A 26553-nucleotide genomic window follows, 5' to 3' on the forward strand; every position below is an offset into this window, starting at 1 on the left:
GCATGATGCTCCATCACTAGAGGTCCTTGCAAACCAGCAGGAATGCCTCCCTCGGGGATTACACAAGTATTTTCTAGTACTGAGGTCCCTTTCAGCCCCTTTTTTCTTAATTCTGTCATCAGTACTAATCACCAAAGAAGTTCTGCTCATTGATGAAGATGTTCCTGTGGATAAAGGGGAAACAGGAAACTGTGAGGAGGCAGGCCAGGCATATACAGATAAGGATGCTGGGTGGCCTCTCTAAATGCTCTGTTGAACTATAAGTAAAGCAAATTCATTGATACTGTAACATCCAGCCCTGCTCTGTGCAGCCCTCACTAACTGCAGAGAATGGCGCTGACTGCAGTGGAAACAGCTGAAGGACACATGGATTAATAACAGACCTTTAAGGGTGACATGAGCATTGTGAAACAGTAAAGAAAGCAAAACGTGAAAACTCAGACACAAGATCTTGGTATATTAGATCTGGAGAAAAGATACTGCTGAAACGTTATCCACAGCAGTGGCTCTGGTGCCAGGGAAGGGAACCAGGGGGCTGACATGCAGGGGGATGCTGGCAGCCTCTGTTACAGCAGAAATGGCACAGCAAAGCCACTTCAGTTCTCTCTGATGAACAATCAGGGTGGCAATGTTCAGGTTATTTCAATTCTTCCTAAATATAAAGGATAGTATACGTATTTCTGGTAAGGAATGGGAAAACATCCTGACCCCAGAATAAAGCCAGCATAATGATATTAACTATTTAGACACATGCATTGTTACTTTATCACAGTCTGCTTCAAAGAATTATAGAGCAGGAAGAGGCCTGCAGATCTTGCAGGTATACCTTGGATGAATAAACTGCCTTGCTGTTTGGACAGTCACGGAGAAGCGACACATAGAATTCTGTTGGGATGTCTCCAAATGCTGGGATTTTGTACATCCCAGGCCCTCGAGTGTACAAATTTCCTTCAGGAGAATAGCGCAGCTCCTCCATGGTGAAGAGCCCAAGGCCTTGGACAAACGCTCCTTCTATCTACAAACATCCAAACAAGGTTACATTATTTTTTTTTGTTGTTGTTCTTCCCTGCACAAGAACAAACAGTGATGATTTCCACCAGAGTTTTCAGCCCTCCCCTCCTGACTGATTTCCCACTTTTCATCTCTAAACCTTTGTCCCTTCTGCTGAGTAAAGCTTGGCACCTTTGCACAATTCCTGTGTTCCCATACAGATGTGGCTGCATTTCCCTGGCAGGTGAAGCAATTTACAAATACATGCAAACAGGTATGCTGTAAATGTAGGACAAGAATTTTCTGATGAAGCAAGGGAAAAAAAAAAAAAATCAATGCCAAAAATATTGATTCCTTCACAGGCAGATTAACACTGAATGAGTTGTACTTGCTGATAATTCAAAGGACAAGAAAACTAAAAGGTCTAAAGATGACATATCTGAAGACAAACTATTTTACGCTTTCTATTTCTGTATAAATACTTTCCTAAGTACTGCATATTCCCAGGTCACCAGCACAGACACCTGCAAAAACACTCCCACATCCATTCAAGTACTAAAGACATCTTTGCATAATTTTTCTACTGTAAATTTTAGGAGAAATAAATAAATAAAAGAAGGGGAGCAGCTATGAGAGGAGGATGTGCTTGAACAACCCCACATGTAGAAGCTCTGCTCTCTGTGCCCACAGAGAGATCTGACAGGCAGACCAGTCTAAAGATTTGGCAAAAACTTGCATTAACTCAGCTCTATGTACTTGTGTTCCTGCAGTCATACAACATCCTTTCTCTCCTGTCCCCAGATCCTCTGCAGCAATTCATGGAAGGACACAGGAAACTGACATCTCTTTGACAGGCTCCATATAGCCCTTCTCTTTACTCCCAGGCTCAAACTGACAGTCTGCAAAGACAGAAAGGCTCCTTCTGCCCTCTGCCACTTCCAAAAAAGTCTCTTTCAGAAAAAATGTCACTTTCAAAGAAGTTTCATTTTAACTGTAGCAGAGCTCTGCATCTTGTGCTTTCCTGTAAACCCCCAAACCTACGGCAGTTTCACTGGAGTTACATCTAGAGTTAGCAGGGAGCTAAGATGGCTAGATGAGCATGTGCAAATGTTTAACAATTCATGTCTTGGTATATCAAACAACACTGTGTTTATTACCTTTATTTGCTGAGAGGCATCATTATAACAGCACAAAATATGGAAGTAAGCTTGTCCCTGCCCAAGGAATTTGCAAGCTAAGTGACTGGTCCAACTTCCTATTAAGATCCCTACATGCCAGTAGCTGAAGGACAGAATCTTTCACGCTAAATCTTTATTAACAAAAGAATTTTCAGTGAATTAAATGGGACTTGATTTTGACAGACAGGAGTATAAAAATCAGGTGTGGGATTTAGTCTCACATGCCACATTGCAGAAACTAAGCCTGGGATGAGGTTACTCCATCATATTAGTATTATCTGGATTCATTAGTCAGGCAAGGCTGATATTGAAAAGCATCAGTGTGGTGGTAACTGGAGAATATCCTGCAGTCTTAATATCCAAGGCAAAAAAAAACCCCAACAGGATATTTCCCTACATAATTCTGTGCCTATTGCATAATTAAATGCGGGTCAAACTGGTTTTCATAGCTAGCCTAAAATGCCTCACTGGATACCCAAGTTTAAAATGCTCTGTTTGCAAAGGCACAACCTGGAAAGGGATAATGGCTCACCTAGAAAAGCCTGAGAGTAGTGCGATCCCTTTAACATGGTGGAAATAGCAACACTATTTCACTTACCTGTCCTATATCTATGGCTGGGTTCAGACTGGTACCAACATCCATAACAATGTCTGTGCGAATGTTCTAAAAGGCAGAAATAAAGAATAAATCAGTACAGAACATTGAAACTGGTCTTTTATGAGGAGGAGTAATGTATCCAACCACTACCCACACTTGGCCAGCGTTCAACAATCCATCTCAGCTCAACTCTTCATACTGACTTTTAATCCAAGTTCATCCCTAAAGCAAATCAAAGGAATTCACTGCCGTTTTCCCCAGAGATCCAATGGACCCAATTTATATTAGTTCCAAGCTGCTAGCGTCAGTGCTCTGTACCTGAGCATAACCAACGAGGTCAGATTTTGATGAAATCTTTTCCTTTTTTCTTTCTAAAAGTCTTCAGTGCTATTTTTTAATGATTAACTCAATTCCAGTATGTTTCTGTTCTTTCATCCTAACACAGTACTGCTATCTCTTACTTAAGCAAATCCAGTAACTTTTGCAATCATTCATTAAGCGCCCTAATATCCCTGCAGGGTAGATAATTATCATTTTATTATACTTTACGGATTATTGCACTGTGGAACAGAGGAGTTAAGAAATTTACTGAAGGTCACACCAGACCAATGACAGAGCTAGGAACAGGCTGACACCCAGTATTTGTTCTAACTCCCTGTGAGTGTTTCAGTTCACCTAAACACAGAGGGCTATTTCACTGCTGACCCCCTCACCTTGTGGTCACCTGTCAGGCAATCTATCTCAACCTCGGAGCAAGCAACGCCATAACTGAAGTAGCAGAATGGTTTTCCTTCATTCTTTTCAAAGTCATAGCCAATGTCAGGAATTCTTGATACAAAGAAAAACAAAACCACATTTCATTCCATGAACCGTCAAAATTAACACGAACACGTTGGAACTTATCAAAATCCTTATTCAATTTTGTTTCATCCCTTCCATCAACCCCCTGCAGAAATGAAAAGTGTAAACAACTATAAATAGAAATCTGCTAAAGCTGGTCTATATTCCAAAACCTGACTGAAACTTTCAAACTATTTTAGCCACCTTTATTTTCCCATGAATCTCAGGGCTTGTGATGACTATTATGAACTCATTCCCACCAAACCAGTAGCAAATCTTTTGCTTTTAGAGTGCAGTTGAACATTTCTTGGACGTCATTAAATTTCAGAGCATAATAAAGTTGAACCAGAAACTGGATTAAGCTAAGAACAGATTTTAAGCAAAGTTCATGGCAAACTTTGTATCTGGCTACTTACACTTTTATCTGAAAACTGGTTTATTAAAATACTGACAGTCACTTGGTCAAGAGAAAAACACATTTCAGAGATGCAACAGAAATGAGGTCATATTGTATTTTAGTCCTAAATAGGCTCTTCTCAACACTGTGTTTAGTTTTTTATGTCAACCCCTCTGCCTCAGAGGTGATGGATCTCTGTTTTCCTCCAGCAGTAAAGCTGACTAAGGAAAGTGCCTCATTTCAGAACTGCACAGGAACCAGCAAGAGTTTAAAGTAGGACAATGAAATTGAAAACACTGATATCTGCTCACACCACAACAGACAGAATACCGCTGCAGCCAATTGCCATAAGTAGCTTTGTCCTCAAGGACAACCACTGCCCCCTTTTTCCCTGCATGATAGTTCTAGTGCAACACTAAGTCACAAGGTTGACACAGAACAGAGCCCCAGGCAAAACCCTGATTTCATTTATGTCTCTTCAGACCTAGGTCAGCTAGAGTGAAGTTAGATCTACTTCAGATTTACATGAGATCTGAACTTGGCTCCAAGAGCTGTGCTCCATCAGGAACCGATTCTCCCCAGCCAGGGAAGTGTTAACCTCAGCTTAACATTTCTAGGTAGGAAAGGGAATGCAGCCCTAAATTAGAGCAGTGACAGGGGGATAGGGGCTGTAAATCCTCCCAGAATTTCCCTGGATGCAATCAAGCTGTGCCTCTGCAGTGTGAATATTCACTCACCTATAAAACCCCGTGGCCGACAGGCTAACACAGTTCTCATAGGCGGCTTTAATCTGGCAAAGTGAACAAGAGTTGGAAAACAGCAATTGACCACCCAGTCTCTGCAAAATAGCTACCCCAAACACATTTCCAGGAGACCATGAATAGAAGGTGTCCAGTGACACACAGCTGTCATGCTACCCAGCACCAGCAGTGCCAAGGGAAACATCATGATGCAGCTGCTTCCCCAAATAGCTCTGTCAGCAGCTACCAAGGGCAGAACTTGCCCATTGGCAGGGGGATAAGACTTGCTCTGTTTGTTCGGCTCTCAGCTACAGGTTATGCTTTCAACGTCAGACAAAGGTTAAACTGACAGTCATCTTGACTTCAGTGAGGCCAAGGGAAATCCTATTCTGACTTCCAAATCACAAAGTCAAAGCTCCTTCCATGAAGAGAAGAGTTTGGGTCTGAAAATGGCCTGAGAGCCTTACAGCACACCAATCTCTTATTATTGAGGGTTCAGAGATATTGCAGTCAAGGAGCACTACAGGAGGTGGATTGCAGCTCAACAGAGTCATCTTTGTCACAGAATCCCTTCACTACAAATCAGGTTTCTTCTTGTCCTAGAACGTAGCCTGACTAGAGAGATACATGTAACCACTCAAGACTTTTATTTGGTCAAGTTTGTCATAGATAGGCTGCAGGATCAGGAGAAATCTCAGTATTAAAGTCATAACTGATGTTTTGGGGATGACCTCGTGCAAGCTTTGGTTACTTCCCTTGCCAGCTTTCTGTTTCACTGTCTTTGCTCAAATCTTTGCTAGTGAGATGCAGAAGACCTGGAGGATATACCTGCATACAGGGTCTGCCAATTAAAACAATCTCTGACAATGTCTACTTGTCTCCCAACAGATAACAAACAGTTTACCCAATCTTCCCAGGATCCTTTGGGATTAGACTGTTTGATTGGCTCAAGTCTTTTTAAGATAGTCTGACACGCATTCTATAAACAAAGAGAGAGAGAAGCAATATTTTAAGATTTGAAAAGTCAGCTTATAGTATTAAAAGCCCTATAAGAGTTTCAAAGAACCTTCTGTTTAAATCAATATTGCCTTTAAGACTTTGGCATATCATAAAAAGGAACAAAGTTCACCTAACAGATGTCTTGCCGTATAGGAAGAAATCTTGACTGAAAAGGATTTTCAGCCATCACTGTGCTGATGGCAGAATGGAATCCCAAATACAGAACAGAACTTTTTGGATCATGACACAAAATATCAGAAGTCCACCCATTTAGACAGTAACTTTGTCTGTACCAAGTCATAGCAGGATAGCTTAGCATATCTAGCAAGATGATCCTATAACACTGAAAAAAAATATTCTTGCCAAAATTCAACCTACTCAGAGAAGCTGTGCAGAGAATAAAAACAGCCTGATGATTTTACTTTACAGGTTACACTTCCCCTTTTCTTTAAACCTGAGAATGACCAGTACTAAATTCCTCTTTTCAATAGAGAAGTCACACACCCTGCAAATATATGCATTGGTAACTCCACCATGTCAGAGACAGTCATGACCATGCCATTGCTACAGAAGCCTGTTTGCTCTGATTGTATCAACACTTAAAGGTGTTTGATTCTGCAGCACAGCCCACAAACCATCTGCTATTAATATTTGCAGCACAATATATTTGTTACAGATAAGGAATAATTACTAAGAAACTATCTATTTAAATGAATGCTTTGTTCTGTTCATTTTGAGTAATCACAAACACTCCATTTTAGAACTACAAAAGGACTGAAGGAGAGCTTCGAACAACTTGGAAAAAAAAATACAGTCATTCATCACCTAACACCACCAGTAGTTATAACAGGTAAAGAAATTATGAGGTATCCTTAGCCTGGAATTGCCTTTTGATGGTTATGTATTCCTTAAGCAATAGATAAGTACACATTAACCTTTCATGTTCCAGAGTCCTAGCTTATAACCCACTAGTTTAAATAACTCAGTTTCCGTACATGGACAGCCATTCCATTGATGTCTGCACTGACAGATGCAGCTGTCGGGGAGGTATTTGGGACAGTGTTTGTGCTGGTCTCACTGATGTAAATTTTGGAAGTGGGTATTCCCAGTGACCTGCTAGCAACCTGCGGAGCAAAGGTAAACAATTGGTAAGCAGCTCTTTTTATACATTAGCATTATCATTCATTGCTTACACTGCTAGGACCCACACTGCAACCTCTACCCTCTCCTGTTCTAAGTTTCATTTTTCTTGAAGACTCAGTTGATTCAATGGCTGAGAGCTAGCCAGAACATTAAGTTTGCACTTCACAGACTGAATGTGTGCTTACACTTACTCTTTTGCCACAATGACAGACATTCACTTCACTATTATGAGACTAAACTCTTCTCTCAACAATTATAAGAATCAGAGGATAAAGAGCCCTATTAGATTTCCCTTTCATTTCCCTGCCAAAGCAGTGTTGCTACATTAGGCCTTTTTAACTACAAAGCATTAGCATATGCAGATAAATGTTTACAATACAACTAATTTTTGTATAAAATATATGTAAACTGTAGTTTTATGAGATGAAATGAAATTGCCAGAGAAGCTAGATTATAAGCATAACCTGCATTATCTACATAATAAGAGTTAAGATGATAAAGAATCTAATTCTCATACTCAATTGTGATAATACCCTGGAAATCTAGCACTGCTGCTGAAACGATTAAGAGGAATTAGTCATGATTTGTTACCCTATGCATGCACATAGAGGAAGTGTCAAGCTCTCTGAGGCAATAATGTGGAGTGAGTGTAATTTTCCTGAAACGATGTCTCTTTCAGTTAAGTCCAAACTCATTACTACCTGAATCATTTTGGTGTGAAGTCCTTGACCCATCTCAGTCCCGCCATGTGTAAGTAACACAGAGCCATCTGTATACACATGGACCAGAGCTCCAGCCTATAAAAGTGAACATTAATCCAAGAGTCATCATAAATGAACTAGTGAAGTACTTAGCAGATTTCAGTTACAAACTATGGAGAGAATTAATTTAGAACTACGCCAATGTTGTTCTTCGCTGTAATTAAAGCCACTAGTTCACACTTGAGGTGAGTTTGGTTTATTTAGTCTCACCAACACACTAGAAGTTCCAATGACATAACAAACCTCAGCCAGTATTTTCAGCTCAGAAAGCGGGTCACATAACCCAAAACTGCCCCTGTGAAACAGAGATGCACCCTTCACCTAAACTTGCTAACACCACTGACATTCCATCAAGTCAGGTCAAACACAGGAACAGCGTTTTGACTGTTGAGGAAGAGGGAATAGGCAGGGAAATTAACATAACACAATACCATGCAAACATAGTTGCATTGTTGTCTCTTTTAGACAGTATAAACTGGTAACTGTTGCGTTGCTCATTTTAGCTTGAAAAATGTGTGCTCTTTCTTAACTAATTTACTACTTTGAAAAGCTCCAGTTTGGTACAAATGGAGGAGGGCTTAGGGGAGGCAGCATAAACCTAGCTTCTCTACTGAAAAGATGCATGACACTTACGGACCTGGTTCAGAAATGGGATAGTGAAACTGATGCCAAATTTGGTAGGAATGATGCACATCCCTCTCTTCTTCCAGCGATTCTGCCTGCAAGGAAAGAACATTATTCATATACTCACAAGGCTTTCATCACAACTCAATACTATGCTTCCCTCTGACAGCTTGGGTATCAAAGCAGAAATAAAATACCTGAATGCAGTATATACCAAGTTAATCAGTAATTTTTATGAAAGATTGGCTTTGTTTATGGGTCCCAACAATAAGAAATCAGAAGTGAAGATGCTCCCCCAGGTATTATAGAAGCAATTGTCTGAACTATTAACTATTCAGTTGTATATACAAGCCAACTAAAAAACTACAAGGCAGTGGAAAGCCTAAACAAATCGCCTTGATAGCCAAAGCCTAGCTGTACTTAACAGACCCCCCTCCTTTGCTACATTTCCCTTACAAAATCATGTCATGCTAGGTCTGATTCCTGCCTTATTTAAGCTACCAGCTCTCTGATAGAGCTTTCTTCCCACAGTAGGCATGAAGGAATTTCAAAAAGAGAAGTTTTTAGAAGTCTCTTTGCGAATATAAGGTCTGACTTCACATCACTCAAGTTGCTAAGAGAACTTCAGAAGTTAGTAGGCAACAGGTGCACCCAGTAACAAGACAGCTCCAGAACACCTACTTGTTGAATTCTTCAATTAGTTTCTTCCTGGCGTGATAGCTAGAGCTTGACAAACATTCATCCCAGCATCTTCGTAGAGTAAATCCCTCCAGCTTTTGGTTAAAATGAGTCAGGTCTCCTTCATGATAAAGATTGAGCTTCCGCACCTTCCCAAAGAAACATATAAAGGGCATGACAAGTTTAATGCTTCAGACTAGGTCTTTTTAATGGATGACATCAAAAGCATGTTGTTTCCTAGTTTTACTCCTCTGCTCACTCTACAGAACAGTATAATTAACAGACACACATCTGTTTACGGGAAAATTGGGACTAAGACGTTAAGGCTGGGAATATTCAAGAGAGGTTGGGACTTAAGCACATTGTTAGTAAGATTAAGGTACCTGCTGCCTTTGGACTTTTTTTTCAATATCTATCCTTAAAGCAGGTGTTACATAATTGAGACTACTGAGGAAATTTAAAGGAGAAGAAGATAATCCATGCTATAATGTGGCTGTCATACAGAAAGTTTGAGATCCTGCTAAGGGCTTAGCAGAAATGAAGCAAAAGTTCTTATGCTTAATAATTTTCTGTGGTTGTGTGCAGTTCTCAGAGCTTGTTCAAAGGCAGCACTGCCCTGAAATGTGTCAGTGGATCTGTACCTCCTCAGGTGGCAGGCCACACTTCTGAGCAAGGTCGCTCATCCAGCACTCAGCGATCATCATTCCTTGGGGCCCTCCAAAGCCACGGAAGGCTGTGTTAGAAGGTAAGTTTGTCTTGCAAACAATGCCCACGCTGCTGACATTCGGGATGTTGTAGGAGTTATCCAAATGTAACAGGGCTCTGTCTATTACCTGGTGAAGTGAAGGAATGGGGTGGACACATTTTACACAAATCACATGTCAGACTTCTTACTAGCTGCCAAAGCTGGCAGCTGGCTGGAAAGCTCTGAAGCTAATTTACAACAACCAGCACTTTCTCTTGCACCCTGCAGTACTGCAGTCAACACAGGTAGATGAGCACTGAAGTGCAGCCAGTACTCCCTCCCATTTGCAATAGAGTGTCAGGTGGTAACCTCCTGAAGGACAGGACAATAAGCGCACTTCTCTGTTGACACTTATGACCCCAGGACAGATTGAGCTTCAAAGTCCTTTGTTGGCCCTAGGCTCATGCTGAGCCAAACTGCTACTAAATGCCATTAAACACCTGGAAGAACCATAATCTTCTTTTAATTATACCAAATAATCTGTTACTGGAAAAGAAGTCTTGCTGATATCAAGGGGGCAACTATACGAAACAAAGATTTTCAACAGTAAACTGCAAGATTTGAGATCTTTGTCCACTAACTGTCCAAACTGGGAAAGGGCCAGAGCTTCCTTCTAGCTTGTGTTCCCAGATTTCCCCTCCAGCAGCAGCACAGAGAGGAGATTATGCACATCCCAACCTTATTTCAACATGGAGCGCTTTCCAGTCCTCTGATTCAGACACAGTCAAAAAGACAATTCACACAGATGTACTCTCAACCAGGCCCTTAGTTTATGCAAAGACGCTTGCCTGCCATTCTGCTCTGCACAGCACCAACCAATTGCTATACACTGAATGTGGCTCTGGTAGAGAGCTCTTGCAGTTCTCTCCTACTGAAATGGATTCATTTTTGCAGAAAATTATCAAAGACTTAGTGGACTACAGAAAGGGAGCTAGTATAAACATGATTGACACTAAGGCTATTGGGTTCGTCACTCACATGACAGAAAAGGAGAGTTTTTTACTCATCAGCACAAAAATTCTTGGAGACAAACTCAGAACTCAGGCCTGTTCTTTTTCTTAGTGCTTGTGAACCAAGTGTTAGATTTAGCCAGTCCTTAACAAGCTTGTTGATTTAGGCACTCTGCTCCCATCAGCCTATTGACTTGGATATTTCTTATTCCAAGGAACTAGCTTTCCCCAAAGCTGGAGAACTATCAGTCATCTTGCATTGTGCAACAAGTTTCCCATCACAGCCCTCTGTAACGCAAAGGAAACTTTCTCGACACTTTTGCCTAATCCAAGTTATTACAGCATTACTAAGAATTATGCGGCACATGCCAAGGCAGGTCAGTTGGCTCAGAGAGCAGTTGTAGAAGCTCCAAAAACCCATCAAGGTCTGTTTTCAGTCATAATGTAACTGTGCTACGGCCATTATCATAGACTGGTTTGGGTTGGAAAGGACCTGAAAGATCACCTAGTTCCAACCCCCCCGCCATGGACAGGGACACCTCCCACTAGACCAGGTTGCTCAAAGCCCCATCTGACCTGGCCTTGAACACTTCCAGGGATGGGGCATCCACAACCTCTCTGGGCAACCTGTTCCAGTGCCTCATCACCCTCACAGTGAAGAACTTCTTCCTTACATCTAATCTAAATCTACCCTCTTTCAGTTTAAAGCCATGAAGTTTCAGTTCAAAGTCATGTCAGCGAGCAGGCAATTTTTGTGCAAGCAATGCTGTAGACAACAACTCTCTGAAGTCAGAGCAAAAGGTTGCACAGGGAAATGTCTTCCGCCTAGTTAGCCATCAGAAAATTTTACTTACGCCATAAGAAAGGTCTACAGAGTTGCCCCCATTGCTGTAATATGACACCTCCAGACTTTTGACTTTCCCATTCTTCATGAAACCAACCTGTCAAGAGAGTCTCATCAGTAATCAGGTTTCTACAAAATGTTCTGTTTCGTGCTTCCCTCCAAAACCAGAATGGACCTCATACAGGCAAAAGACTGACTGTCCTCTGCTGCAGCATAGGACAAGCACAGGCAGCAACTGAGGAAGCTTCCCAGTAAAGGGTCCATGTATACATTTTAATCTTGCTCCAGAGAGCTCTTCTAAAATAAGTGCTGGCCACTTGACACAGCCACACCTTCCTTAACAGGTTTTTGCTTTGAAAAACAGAAGCAGTTGGATGGAGATTGAAGAGGAAAGGAAGGTAACAAAACAAACAGTAATAAGATACTGTAAACAAATGGGGAAGCATCTAAGAGCAATGTGATTGTCAACAGGGACAAAGTCTTGCTTGCAAGGAAGAGGGAAGTATCTATGCTGAGGTCACAAGAAGGGAACCATCTTAGCCAAAAGAACTTCTGCAGGACATTAGCAGGAAAAATGCTATAATCCAGCTGACCTGATCCAGGGGAGATCAGCAGTGAAACAACAAGAGCAGCGATTTTTTCACAGAATCTTACTATTCTCTGATGTTTCAGGTGACACAACTGAGACAACATGCATTGAGTTCATATGTATACATACCTTGTACCTCCCCAGGAAGGGATGTCTCCCACCACTTATCAGCATGTCCTCATCTCGATCCAGCATGCACCTTACTGGGCGGCCAGTTCTGTTAAAGGATACATTTATCAGGCGAAGCCTGAAACGCACGATACAGTTCCTACAGAGCAAGACTCCTCTTTTTGGTGAACATTGTCTTTCCAGAGTGGCAATGAGGAATTAGGGGTAAACTGCTTGGTTTATATATCTTCCTCTTAAGAAAAGGCAAGATTGAGTAAAAAAAAAAATTAAGACCTTAGAAGTTGGGACCTGTTCATGAAAACTCTTGCAGAGACTCTTATATTAAAAACAAGTATAGTTTCTCACAGAGACAGATGCTCGTAACTGAGCAATCACTGCTTTCCAGACTATTTCTCAAGGCACACTCTTGGCTTTGCAAGAGAGAATGCCATATGAATTATATAATAATGCTAAGTAAAGTACTAACTAGCCTTCAATTTGACCTTGGTTTTTATTTGCTTATTTATTATCCAAGGAGAAAAACAAGGAGAAGAGGAGTTGCTCTTCATTTTCTAACAATTCTGCCTTTCCAGTGCCTCTCTTCAGGTTGTAAAAATATCTAGGGGATGCCGTAGATGTTATTTTGTAACCTCTGGAATATAAAACAGTGATTTGGTTGGCAGAGATAAAGGAAAGAAAAAAATGCCCATGTATTTCTGATTAATTAGAGAAAGCAGGTGGTTTGCTCAGAACAGGAAAAATAAAGCTGATTTAAGTACAGGAGCTTCATTTTTGCTGTTCTCTTCCAAAGGTGTTTTATCAAATTGCTGCTGTGTTGCAAGATCCATCTAGAATTGCCAACAGAGTGTATCCTCACCTACAAGGGCAGTGTTACATGCAGTGCACAAATGTCATCTCAGGGGCCATGTTCACTCACAAACACAGAAACTTGCACAGTTAAAGATGACTCCATATCAAAACTCCAGAAACCAGAAGCACATTTCCAATCTATGCTTCACAAATGGTTACAGTCTAGGTTCATTCCCTGAGCTTTTAGGGGTTTGAAAATGTGGGTTCCTGTTCAGTGGTCTGCCACCCTTCCTGGGGAAAAATCCAAAGAGAGAGTTTGCAGAAGCACAGAGAAACAGTGGTGCAAGGCTGGTGAGTAGGAGTTTTGAGCAAGGAAGAGACTCTCATACCTCTATTATACAAAACAAGAAGCATGGCTAGTGCTGGATTTTGAAAGGGTTTGGGGTGAAGGGAAGAGGCAGATAATTTGAGATACAAGAGTTTTCAGAGATCACCAAAGGAACAGCAGAGTAAGGGTTTTTCCCCCCCTTTTCTATTAAAAGCTGACATTCCTGCATAAGCTTAGCCCCTCTGAGCAGGTTCAATTCCTCCTACCAGCTAAAAACCCATCAGATACCTCCTTTGGGAAATCCCAGGCTTGCTATAAGCTGTACATTAACAAGACATGAAGAGTCTTAAAAGTGCTCCAGTGCAAATGGTGCTCCAGAAAGAGGCAGGCTGGGACAGTCTAAAAGGAAAAAGCCCTGTTCCCCACACTCAAACTTACTTGAAGGCTGCAACAGCCACTGCAGTTGTCAAAATAGTATTCCTAGTCTCTTTTCCTCCAAATCCTCCTCCCATTCTTTTCACTCGAACAACAACCCGATTTGAAGGGACTCCCAATGCATTAGCAGCAAACTCCTAAAGAAAAAAACAGCATAACATGTACAGAGCTGAGCTGGTGTTAAAACTAGATACCAATACATTGTCTTTCTGCAACCATTGCAACAGTAAAATACTCTGTTACGTTGCATGTCCTATTGATCCTGCAAGTGGAACTAATAAGTCTGGTATTTCATCTCTGAAGAGGGAAGACACACAGTGCTTCAGCAGACAGCACCAGATTCAGGAAGAGATGGACATGAGATGAGGTTACCAAGACACAGGTCTCATTTAGCACAGGGTTTGATGTCCATATCACTCTGTCCATTCTCCTCACTCTGAGATCTTTGGACAGTCTTGGTGAATTAGTACACAGGCCAAAGACACCCCATAGTGTCAGTAGCCTATCTCACAAGATGGCAGAGTTAGTATATATAGTCAGTATTTACACCACCTCTCTTTCTGATGTTTCATTCAACAGCCATGCCTACTGACCAGCCGGCACCCTCTCCAGAAACGGTTAAGCATGCAAACCCTGGTTGACAAAGATGTGCTGCTAACAGAAACATCTCTGTCACCTGGAAGCAGATTCAGGACACTAATAGGATAGTTATGGACTTTAGATCCCATACGAAACTCTAAGCCTTTTTTATTCAAGACAAGATAGGACCAACTGTAAAACAACCATTTATCTAGTCTGAAACTGAGAAACAAATACCTTTTAGGTATCAGGTCAATGAGACAGTACCTGGGTCTTCATAAGGTTTTGTGTCGACACAAAGAGTTCCATCTCACCATCTTCCCCCTTTGGCACAGCCACAGTACAGTGAGTTTCCAGATAGAAATGCTCCTGCCCACCAAGGTACATCTCTCCTGGAAAATTGAAAGAAATGCCCCAAAGACAGGGTGTCCCTGGTGTTATAAGGTGTCTCCCATCATATGCTGCTTGCAAGCTACTGCCCTTTTGACATGTGTTAAATGGCAGCCCTTTGCACTGCCCAGCTCTGGATATACGTAGCTCTAAAACTGACACTTCTGGTTCAACATTTAAAAACAAAACAAAACAAAACAGACATGGCCCCCCACCCTCCACCTTCTAGAAATCCTCAGTCCAAAACACAAGTGGCTAACATTTCAAAAATAAGCCTGCACACCATGCCATTGACCCAGCATCCCTTAAGATGCAGTGTTTGGTGCCTTTCAGACTGCCCTGATAACACCACTGAGATGAAGGATAAAAATAAATCAAGTATAGTCTAGCTGAGCAGATCAAATACAAGGTTACAGACTTTGAAACAGGGCAACAAAAATAGAAACCCAAAATGCCTTAAGAAGATCTAACTGGGAATCAACTCTCTGTTACTGCATGTGGCTCTTTCCCAGGACACCTTATCTGGCAGCACTGAGGGTACAATTTCCAGTCATGCTACACACTATTAAATGTCAGAATTGGCTTCCTTTCTCTGTCATGGCACTGGTCTATTCAGCTGCCATGAAAATTAATATTCAGAGCATTTCTCAAAATCCTGTTCCTCTCTTCCTTTTATTCAATTCAGCAACAACAAAATAGCTGCCTTCATTAGGTACATCAGCAAGAAATGCACATTTGCGTGAGACAACGCCTACTCTGGTACGTAGCAGGGGCCTTTCTCTTGTCTCCTTGAGGGGGTTGGCCTGGCATTCACACAGTATTGCAGCCTTCTAAATAAGCTATTTTTCTAGCTCAGAACAATTTCTGCCTTGCCTGGCACAGTGTTTTCATTTTTTATAGTACACTATAAGAAACATTCAACAACAGCTTATGACACCTTTGAAGCGCCAGCGCCAATCACTGACTGCAGAGGAAAGTCTCAGCAATGCATACCAAAATACAACAAATGACAGACCTGGAAATGGGTGTTTCAGTTAAATAACACCCCCCTTCCCCCACAGGGAGGTAAGGGGGGGGCATGCTTCTCTGTGATCTTCCAGAATAATCCCTTCACACCAGGCTTTGTGTCTGTAACTGATTTAACTTCCCTCTCGGATCTGTAAGAGGGATACAACACCCTTTTATCCATAAATACATAGTTCTCCAAAGGTCTGATGTTTGAGACTCTTCCTCTCAGGACCTATTGATAGGTGATACATACACCAAGCAATGACATGGGTCTAACAGTATTCCAGTTCACAGCTCTGGCATCCTCCCCTCCTAACTCATAGAGGTTTTAAACAATTGTTGATAACTGCTATGTTTATCCATGTCTCTACAACCTGCTTGGAAGACTTCAACTGAATGAAACCAAGCAGCACACCAAAACAAACCCATACTCAAAGACAGACCAACAATCAGCATTGAGAAAACATTACAGGGCAGTGCCATGTTCTTCATGATACCTACAGCCACCAGTGTTGACGGATCAGGTTTTCAGGTACATGTATGTCCCATTTTCATAAGATAGAGTCATATACCAGGTTAAAGGAAAGTGACTGTCTATAAGATTCAGACCAGACTATGTCTGGACAGGGAAGAGCTCCTATGTGGATACATTTCAAGAAAAAAAATCACTTTATAGAATATTTGCTTGAGAAAAATGTGTCCTTATATTGGAAGAGAGTTTTACATTTACAGGGGCACAGCTGGGAGCATCCAAGTCCATTTGAAACTGAAATTAAATATTTCATAAGCTATTTGTATATAAAGTTAGTTGACACTTAATATGAAATTAATTTAGCCCTGCAAGCCTTACTTTCATGAGTTCAGTATCATATGCATAAAAAGGAGGCTGATAGCTTGACTTCTTTTGTCACAAACTATCCTATTTTAAAAGAAGTATTAATGCGTATTCTCACCTTCCAAAATGTGATCAGATTCTTCAAAGCCTTTCTTCACATCTCCCTTATTAATTCTCTTTATAGACTTAAGAAAGGATCGTTTTTCAATAGCTTCCTAGGAAACATAATGACACAATGAAATTTTTGTGGAAGCGGAATGAAAACAAAGCTTCCTCTGACTGGAGAAGAAATATCCAAGATAAAAAGCACAAGAACTTATCAGACACTAACTACAGTAATAGCCAAGTGACTTGACTTAAAGCAGTACAAAATAATTTTTGGCAACACAGCAATTTCACAATAAACACCATAATTGGACAATCTTAGATTGCTCCTTGTGACCCATTTTACATTATGGACCCAGAACCTCCAGGACTGTAGCCACTAGAGCCGACTTACAACTTGTGTTAACTATAGTCTGTGGCCCAGAAGGGGGGAAAAGGAAAAAGGAAAAAACAAACAAACAAACAAAAACCCCCACAGAAAAATAACGAGGCAGAAGGAGAAAACTGAATCTCTCAGATGGGATGAAGTCTTCTGCAGAAATAGTTCACTTCTGACCTAATATACAATAATCTTTCTTGGGGAAGTTTTACAAACGCGTTTCACTTTTGCCAAAACTGAAGCTTTCCATAATGGGAAAAAAAATCACAGAATGATCAAACAACAACAACAAAACCAGCACATTTTTGGCTCCACTCTCATCTTCCCTCATTGAATAAACAGCTAGAAACTTCAGAAAGGAAAAAGTTCTCGCACGTTGTTTGTGAACCCACAAATCATACAAACAAACCTAAACCTCTGTCCACAGATGACAGTACCAATATCTGTACTAGACAATGCACAGGCTCTTTGTATTTGCATGAATACAATTCACATTACAAAACACATGGTATGAAATAGTGACCATTAAAAAAATTAATTAGAATCCCATGGTTCTAATTTGTCCCCAATAAGAATAGCTTCATACAGTTTTTTCTCATTTCTAGATGTAAATGCTGTATTAGATACTATCATTTGCTTTTACTGTCATCTAAGGAAATCTTGTCAACAAGCCTTCTAGTTAAAAAAAAAAGCATGAAATTATCACAAATTGTTGACATTAATTTATTCAGCTTTGAGAAAAGCCACTTACTGGCTGTGTCCATACAGTCAGTGGAAATGTTCACAGTGGAGAATGAACTACTGAAAATTAATTTAATCAGCTTCGAAACTAGACAAGTGGTCTACAGAAATCTCAAAGAAGCAGTGCAGTGACAGAGCTAGAAGAGACATTTTCACCCCCTACTATCGAGTGTTATAAATCAGCAAATGAAGAATGAATGAATACCAATGAAGCCAGCAGGGTCATACCAGAGAATACTGAAAGCAAGCGCCTATGGGTAAGAATGTAACTGACATTAACCTTGTTAATTTAAACAAATTTGTGCTGAGCACAATATATCTACTAGAGTTTGGTTTATTTGTTTTAGCTTTAAATAACACAGAACAAGTTAATGTACTCCCAATCAGTACCACAAACATGTGTCCTCTTTATATTTATATTTAAATATACAAATTATTCCTTCTATCCATATCCTGCTGCATCCACAAAAACTAACAAAACATGTGGCTAAATAACCACATATGTGACAATAGAAGTTAACTACACACCAGGGGGTCCCAAGCTAACTGCAGAAGCAGATCTGAACCATCTTACCTGAATTGTGACAATAGGTTTGAGCTCTTCATACTTAATCTTCACAGCTTTAGCCGCTCTTCTGGAATGTTCTTGTGTGTCTGCAAGAACTGCACCGATGATATGACCAACACAAGTGACCTACAGGCAAGATTAGGACCCACCATCATTTGGTGTGTATATATGCAGTAACTGAGAGGCTCATCATAATTCTCTTAATCTATTCCTTTCATGCAGTTTTTCATCTGTTTGTTCAGACTGGTCTATTTAAAATCAGTCAATGGAAAATGATCACAACCAACTTTGGACAGTAACCGAGTGAGTGAGTCTGTCCCAGTGGTCTGCAGCTTAGAGGAGAATAGTGCAAATAACACAGAAGAGAGGGGCATGGGGCAAAGGGTCTCAGGCCTTATTGAATTTGGCACCAAGATTTATTGACTCCAGTGCAGTTAGGATTTATCTCTGTATAAGGTAGAGGACTTCAGTGGACAATATGAGAAATCTTATCTCCTGAGCAGTGTGATTGAAAAAGGCTATTTTTAACCACATACCACATCCTCAGCAAAGACAGTTTCATCATTAGCAATGCCAGTGATATTACTGCCAGGAACATCCTTCGCGGAGACAAAACACACAAACCCAGGAACACTCTGGGCTTCAGATGCATCTACAGAACTAAAGAAAGGAGGAAAGGCAGCGTTATTATTTCTCATTTTTCTTTTTGTCAGCGCATATGAGACACCAACACATTTTCAGGCCTGATTCCCTGAAGTCTGGTTGTATGAGAGAAGGTGTTTGTCACATGAATACCGTGTGAAACCAAGGCAGAAAGGGCAATGTAATATTAGACTAAAATCATTTGGGATCTATATGATAATGTGAATCCTGACTGTGAGTCTGATCACTAGTGTGCTGCTTTGGACTATACTGTATCATATACCTTTTCCCTAAGACATATCTGAACTTGATCCAATCACCACATGTACTAAAGATCCTTTGATACACTTTACGAAAGACAGATTGGTGTTAGTGATGGTATGCCTCCACTGTCTTCTTAGCTGCCATGATTCTGTGAAGGCAAGATTCCTTCCTGTCCATTGATAAACATGAAATTTTACTGCAGACGCATATCATCTACCGTGGGTTCACCTCTAGAGAAAAATGTGGTTGAGAGTCACGGAGAAGTTGTTGAATATCAGTCACAAGGAAGCTGCAGGTTATTTAAAAGGATGCAAAAGAAATGGCGCTCCAAAAGACAAAAAGCTTCATGAAAGGCTTTCTTTGGTAATCAGCAAAAGAGATAGGTAACCAAAATGCTTGTCTGCTTGAATCACATACAGATTTAAAACTAAGTGACAAGCAGGACAGAAAGTGACTAGAAAAGCACGATATAATTTAATTTTTATATAGAGCATTTCATAAAAATGTATTGCAAAAGACTTCCAAGCTCCTTTTGCAATATTTTGTACATTGGCTATGTAACTGTCTTGCTTTGCAAGGGAACTGTTGTGAAAAGAAAAGCTGTGGCTTTGTTTCTGCTAACTGAATGATTTATTGTCTTCTGTAAATTGCTGCAATTTTTCAGCATGCTTGTTTAGATTCCTGAAACACTGATACAAACTGTGCCTGAAAGTAGCTGTTTATGCATCCCAGTGAGCTACAGACTTTTTTAAAAAGACATTAAATGTATGAATGAACTTTCCCACATGAACTCTTAGACAGCAGGAACTGGAGACAATAGTATTTTTCTCTGGAAAGTTCACTTTCCCTTGCTTCTGCAGTAATGCCTCAGAAACAATCCCCTGACAGTTTCCCTTAGTTAGAAATACAGAGGCAGATAATTTCTAATTTACACTTGGTGGTCAAAATCTGACTCGGGCGAAGTAGAAGTTTCCAGAGCCAGTATTTTGACCGACGAAATCATAGGTTGCAATACTTCTGTCATCTGATTAAATATTCCACTACTTCCTCTACAGAAAAATACAGGCTCGCAGCTTGAAACGTGAGTGCGCAACACAAATGCAAGAGAATGTGTACAGCAGTCTTTAGAAAATACTGCATATTGTGGTCGCAAGCATAGATCTGATGCTTTCTCTATTGCTCCATCTGCACTGGTAGTAGTAGCAGTACTTATGCATTTGCAGCACTCATCAATGACCATGTTGCAACACCTAAGATTTAACTATGATGACAGAGCAATTTCTTTCATAGCCTGGGAGTCAATTACTACATCTGTGTATCCATGACCACCATGCTGCCCGTCCCATGTTAGACCACTGCAGGAAACCTCTGGACAGGAAGCCTAAATAGGCAGGAAGTATTGCCTAAGGAATGAACAGCACATCGCAAGGCTATTGAGGATGACATGAGGCAATGTAACGCAGTGTTCCACATCAAAGCAGGTGAGGGCAGATGAGTGCCTGCAGAGCCACCACAATGTAAGCACAATTAAGGATTCTGGGGTGCAGTGAGTCCCACAATATAACAGCATGAAACTCATATGAGAATGTAGATGGCATTACCTGCCAGGATAGGTGTTTTAGAGTTGGTTAGTCATTATTGTTATAAATTAGGCATCAGTCATGCCCTGCATGGACAAGATGTTTTCAGAGACAGCTGCACTTCCAAATACTGACTTACCCACCTTGCTACAGCCAAGCACAAACAGGTCTACATCTAATAGCTGAAGCTAACTCACATAGGACTGTTATGCAGAGGGCTTGATCATAGCAAGCAAGCACCGTGCAAGGCAAAAACCAGAAGACAGTACACACACAGCTGACTCACCAGCAGGAGTGCTGTGGCAGAACTGCATGTTACAACCTAAATTTTTAGGCAAATAGGAAAATGCTTGTGCAAACTGCATGCTCTGGTTAGTGATTAAAATGACATCTTTTCAGACATTGTGGTTCTCTCCTACCCTGCTCCTTTTTTAATCCTGCACACTTGAGTATAAGAGATGGGACATGCAAGAAGGTTGCTTAGGGCTGATGGCTTTGTGCTTCAGCAAAGCTCTGAGCGTGGTGTTAATTCCCTCATATTCCCACTGACGCAGACTTGCAAGGCAGCTGTAACATATACAGCTCGCCTCCATGTAACAACGTGCAATGAACTGGAGTTCCCACCAATGCAAAAACCCTTCCCTCACCTGCAACTTGACAGGTCAATGCTTTCTAAGCCACCAGGCACTGGATGCTTCCAACATCTGAAACTCAGAAGCAACACTTACAGGATCTTAGCGTGGGCTTTGGTGCTGGTCACCAGCGTTAGATACAGCTCATTCTCATAGTGAGGGATGTCATCACAGTAAACAGCTTCTCCACATGCTTGTTTGGCTGCTGAAACGTGCATCAAAGGCCGGCCCACCATATCTTCAACTGCCTGCCCCTTGGGCACTTCCTGGAGTAAAACACATGACTGACTACTACTGCTTAGATTGCAGGGGACAGAAGCATTGACAGGAGAGCAAAAAGCACTGTGAGACATTCTAGTGAGATGGGGAATGGGATGGGGGCTCAGTCCTTTGGGAAAGGCAGGTAAACAAGATGGAGTGGCTGCACAGAGGGGACTATAGAGAATGAAATGAAAGGGATTCGGGTTTTGAAACTGCTATGGAAAAGAAGGGTTTGATGTGACAGCTTTCATAAAAGATTCAAGTTCTGAAGCTAGCTTCTACTCTCAAAGCTGAAAAGAACAGGTCATTAATGGAGAAATAAGGAAGAAGATATATCCTGAATCTAAAGCCTGAGAGATGCAAAGAAAAGCAGACTGTAACTGGGGAAAGCAGAAGGGCAATTTCAGTTTGGATATGGAGCTGGCTGCAGGAGAAAAGTGCTACCCACAGCAATTTTTATGAAGCTGTACATGCCAGGAAGAGTCCTGGGCAATGACACAGAAGAACATTGTATTCTAAAGCAAGGAAGGGACTGAGACCCAAATACAAGCCTCAGGAATGGCATTGTATAAGTTCATGTATTGCCCATACTCAGGGAGACAACAGGATAAGAAGCACAGTTTGAGCTACACAAAAGCCCAGGTCTACATCATGCAGGTACTGCTACTTACTTGGAAGAGCTGCGCATTTGCAATAGGATCTTTGTGAAACAGCTCTGTAGCACTGATGTAGTTCGAGGGGACAGGCTCACACAGATTGTTCTGCCAGAGAGATATTAAAGAACAATCATCTTCCTTGCCAGTCCCTTTCTCACATTCCCCAGTAGCCCAGGATATTCTCCATTCTCCATCCTCTAGTGAAGATAATTCATCTTTTACTGGGTGAAAGGCAAACAGGGCTCAGGCTCTGTGCAAGGAATAGCCACAGATCCATGACAGCAGTTGTTATGCAACAAAGGGGAGAAGTATAGGAATCCTCCTGTGAACCCACAGATAAGCATTCTTCTACAGCAAGGTGGGGATGCTACAAAGAAGCAAGTGGGAAGATACACTAGCCACTGTCATGCAGGTAAGGAATAGAGTAGCTCTGGCATCTATTGCAAAATGCAGTTTGTTATTAGGTACGACTCCGCTTGAATCTGTGTCCTACCACAATGCAGCTGCCCAGATGGGTTTACCCAATGCTCCTCATGCCTTCCCCACCAAGACAGCACATACAGGTCCTCCTTCCCCAGAGCTGCCTTCCCTAGCATCACTCACAGTGCCATGGTGGTCTTTGCTCAGTTTCTGAAGGACCGTCAGGTAGAACTTGAAGAAGAAGCTGAGTGTGAGTGTGCGTCGGAAATCCACCATCCCACCAGGCGCAGAAGGAGACAGATCCATCTCACCTGCCAGTAAGTGGCAGGCATTCTGCAGCAGCTTCTCATTCCAGTCTCTGCAAGGGAACAAAGGTGACACAGAGCCCTTGCTCAGCCCTAAATATCACTGGGGCAGACTAACTTTTCTGACATGACAGCCCCACAAGCTCTCAACAGCCAACTGTTCTATCTCTGTTCATAGTATATGTGTCAGCTTTGCTCTTGTCTTGGGCTCACGTCATCTTTTCTAAAGATGTGGAAAAGCTATTCAATGATAAGAGTGCAGATTTCTCAGTCCAGTTTGAAAGAAAATCAGTTTTGTAGGTCATGCCCACGTCTAGCTTCTGCCCACTTCAACAGATGAATAAATTTAGCAAGGAAATAGCTCTCTGAATGAGACACTGACATGGATCTTTGAGGGTAAGGAGTACTGGAGGAAGCAAGGCATCACACAAAACAGAAGCAGCTGCAAGAAGTGTAGCTACACTTCTTCACCTTTCTCCTGTGTACTATCAGAGAGGTTTTAGGGTATTTTAACTGCTCCTGTAAAAATCAGCACTATTCCATTAGACAGCCTTTCTATCACAGAAAAATTCCTACCTGCCAGTGAGCTCCTGGCAAGTTTTTAGTGCCAGGACAGTTGTAGGAGCCATTCCTCCATAGCTTAGTTTTATCTCCTCCACTCGGCTAGTGCCATCTTGGAACAGGACTCTCATCCCACAGGTCACAATAGCAATGTCATCCTCCCGACGAGAAGCCTGCTTGAAAGCTGAGAAGTATTCTCCCTAGAAGACAGGAAAATATTTCTTTATTCTCTACCTTGGCATGCTTTGGAGTATAAATATGGACAAGCTGTTAACCTATCTCTACATGGATGAGCTATGCCAGGGAACTGTATTTGGTTGATTCATCTTGCAGGGCCAAGCAGGACATGTTTGTTCAGGCAGCACTGTATATTTTCACATGATTCAACGATTAATTCTAATGTGTTAGATCAGTGGCTACTAGCCAACCTAGGACTGTGGGGGAAATGAGCTTTGACAGAGATCTGCTCATACCTGTCACATTTTTTCCATATCTTGAGAGGAAGAACCAGGACAGATTTTATGTACATAAACAAACATACAGTTCCTCAGTAACTCTTTCTTTCCCCCAGGCTGCTAAGCTGAAAGCCTCATCAGTAAAACTCATATCCTAAACCCCTTCCCTTTGAAAGTCTTTGAACTCTGCAAGTACTGAAATCAATAATCACAAATGTCTCACAGTTCTAGAAGAGACCAGACTAATTAATATAAGACAATTTCAATCAATCTGTTACTGCAAATATAATTCTCAGTAACTATCCTGAATCCTCTGCTGCTTTCCACAGAGTGATGAAATTCTTTTAAATGTACCAGCAACTACAACTCACAAAATTCAGCAGCTCTCCTGTGAAGAGTGGCAGTAAATATGAGATTAACGCTCTCCCAGTATACACCAAGTGATGGTGTCACCCTGGAGTCACAGTACAGCCAGTTTTTCCCCTTGCCTGTCCTGCAGATTATGACAAATTGCTGTTCAGGCATCCTCCAGACTAAGAGAGGAACCAGATCCGATATCTTTGCACGGCCCTTCTGGACAGCTTTCTGCCAAGTTTCTTCTCTAATAGGTTAGCCAAGTGACTCTGCACAGCACAGCAGTCTGTTCCATTAATTATTTCTACTCAGAAGTGGACAGCAATTCTTTCATTATTGTAAAGAACAGTTCCTCTACTGTTGGCAATGAGAACAGTTTCACAAGAGGCCCTTTTTGCACATAGAGAACTTGTTACTGGAGATAGAACTGAAGGGTGTGTTTCATTTCCTGAATTCAATTAATTAGTGGTCAGCCAGCAGATAATAGCAGAGGAGCATCAATAGCATCATCCCAATGAGGACATTCTGCCACTCTGCTTGTTAAACCAATTAGCTTTCAAAGAGTAAAAAAAAGCCTCTTCTCTTACTGCACACTTCAGAGACTTCCAATAACATGATTGCAACATAAATGCAATATTTGCTTCACTCCTCGCAAGACACCTTAGTTTTCTTGGTACAGAGTCCTGTGGGAGAAAAGGCACTCTATTTTTCCTCACTAGGAGTGTAGGTAAGGTAACCATCACATCAGTTGCCCATGTCAGCCCTACCTCCTGATAAAACAACAGTGCATGTCCCCTCTAAACTATCATAGTGAAAGTTTCTAGGTGCTAGTTATTCTCATAGGAAAACCAAGCAACCCTTACTCTTAAGGGCTGCATATTAGGGACCTAGATTAATCTCCCCTCTCCCCTTCTGGACAAGATTCAGCCACAGGCTCTAAAAGATTCATAGGCAATATTCACAACTGCAAAAACATTGTTTCCATGTAATTTTTTTCAGTCCACCACCATGGAATATAGAGATCAATAACGGATGAAGGTTGGATGATACTAATTTAAAGGATGAAGTAAGACGTCATGACCACTTTCTCTCTCTTAGCAGGGCAAAAATTGTGATACTATGAGCCTATGATGGTAATACTGAGGAAACAGTAGGTTTAGGTTTTTTTTTTTTTCCAAAGATAGAAGTATATAGGCATCGTGTTGTCAGGCTTTTTCTTTTGGAAGACCAGTAAATGTATATGTGATACACAATACTATTATCATAAAAATTAAGTAATCATGACAAAGGTGATAGAGAAAGATGTATGCAAGGGAAAGGACATGAAAAACTTATGGTCACTAAGTGAGTAATAAGTGGTGCATAACATTTATGAACATTAGCTGGAACACAAGGAATGTTTTTACAGTCCAGAAGAGAAAGAGGGTTGTTAAATAAAGGATATGTCCTGTTCTAGGAATGCCTTGTTATATACAAAAAGCTAAGCAGTTTTCTTTTCTGGAATCTGTTTATATTTTATCTTTAATCCAGTGAGCAGTTTCCTATTCTAAATACTATCTTTGCTCAGCTGCAATTCATTGCAAGTATAGACTCAAAAATCTTTATTCCCTGAATATCTTAAATATCTGACACACAAACTAGCAGGGGAAAAAGGTGTTACCTCCTCTCCCTCAACAGCCTCTCTGTGATAAAGCCTACCCTGAGCTCAGTCCCCCTACAGCAAGACTGAGTCATGTAAACTGCTAAACTTCTTTAGTCTAATTCTTTCTGTTGTTTGACCAGTCCTACCCTTGTTGCAATGAGTCACATCAATGCAAGAGGTAACATCAGTTATAAACAAACACAAACCAAAAAATTCAATCTAGCTGTGTGCTGACATAGCCTTGTTTACAGTTGTGAGGAAATCAGTTCCAGAAGACTTTGCCTGCCACATGCCAGTACCTTCAGACATTCCCTGAAGAACTTTAGTCTCCCTGACTTCATGTTTGTGAGCAAAGAACAGCCAAGAAACCATGAAGCAGAGAGTTCAAAAGTTGTTTTAGTTTTTCAGATCAATGAGCT

The 26553-nt window shown here is 41.2% G+C and overlaps 1 protein-coding gene across 1 annotated transcript in view; it reads right to left on the reverse strand.

The window, feature by feature from the left end:
* XDH (xanthine dehydrogenase) overlaps positions 1-26553 on the reverse strand; it is a 53712-nt gene that overhangs the window by 4958 nt on the left and 22201 nt on the right. Inside the window, exons 15-35 of the mRNA XM_069800003.1 lie at positions 23699-23883; positions 23001-23175; positions 22413-22502; positions 21577-21746; positions 18899-19022; positions 18369-18488; positions 16688-16784; positions 14604-14728; positions 13761-13894; positions 12206-12293; positions 11498-11584; positions 9590-9781; positions 8952-9097; positions 8284-8365; positions 7587-7682; positions 6738-6866; positions 5648-5722; positions 4741-4793; positions 3480-3594; positions 2767-2832; positions 827-1015 (exon numbers count right to left, since the gene is read on the reverse strand). Of these exons, the coding sequence (XP_069656104.1) occupies positions 827-1015; positions 2767-2832; positions 3480-3594; positions 4741-4793; positions 5648-5722; positions 6738-6866; positions 7587-7682; positions 8284-8365; positions 8952-9097; positions 9590-9781; positions 11498-11584; positions 12206-12293; positions 13761-13894; positions 14604-14728; positions 16688-16784; positions 18369-18488; positions 18899-19022; positions 21577-21746; positions 22413-22502; positions 23001-23175; positions 23699-23883 (2538 nt within the window). The remainder of the gene's footprint in view (positions 1-826; positions 1016-2766; positions 2833-3479; positions 3595-4740; positions 4794-5647; positions 5723-6737; positions 6867-7586; positions 7683-8283; positions 8366-8951; positions 9098-9589; positions 9782-11497; positions 11585-12205; positions 12294-13760; positions 13895-14603; positions 14729-16687; positions 16785-18368; positions 18489-18898; positions 19023-21576; positions 21747-22412; positions 22503-23000; positions 23176-23698; positions 23884-26553) is intronic.

The sequence above is a fragment of the Haliaeetus albicilla genome, chromosome 13, assembly GCF_947461875.1.
Source record: "Haliaeetus albicilla chromosome 13, bHalAlb1.1, whole genome shotgun sequence".
NCBI lineage: Eukaryota > Metazoa > Chordata > Aves > Accipitriformes > Accipitridae > Haliaeetus > Haliaeetus albicilla.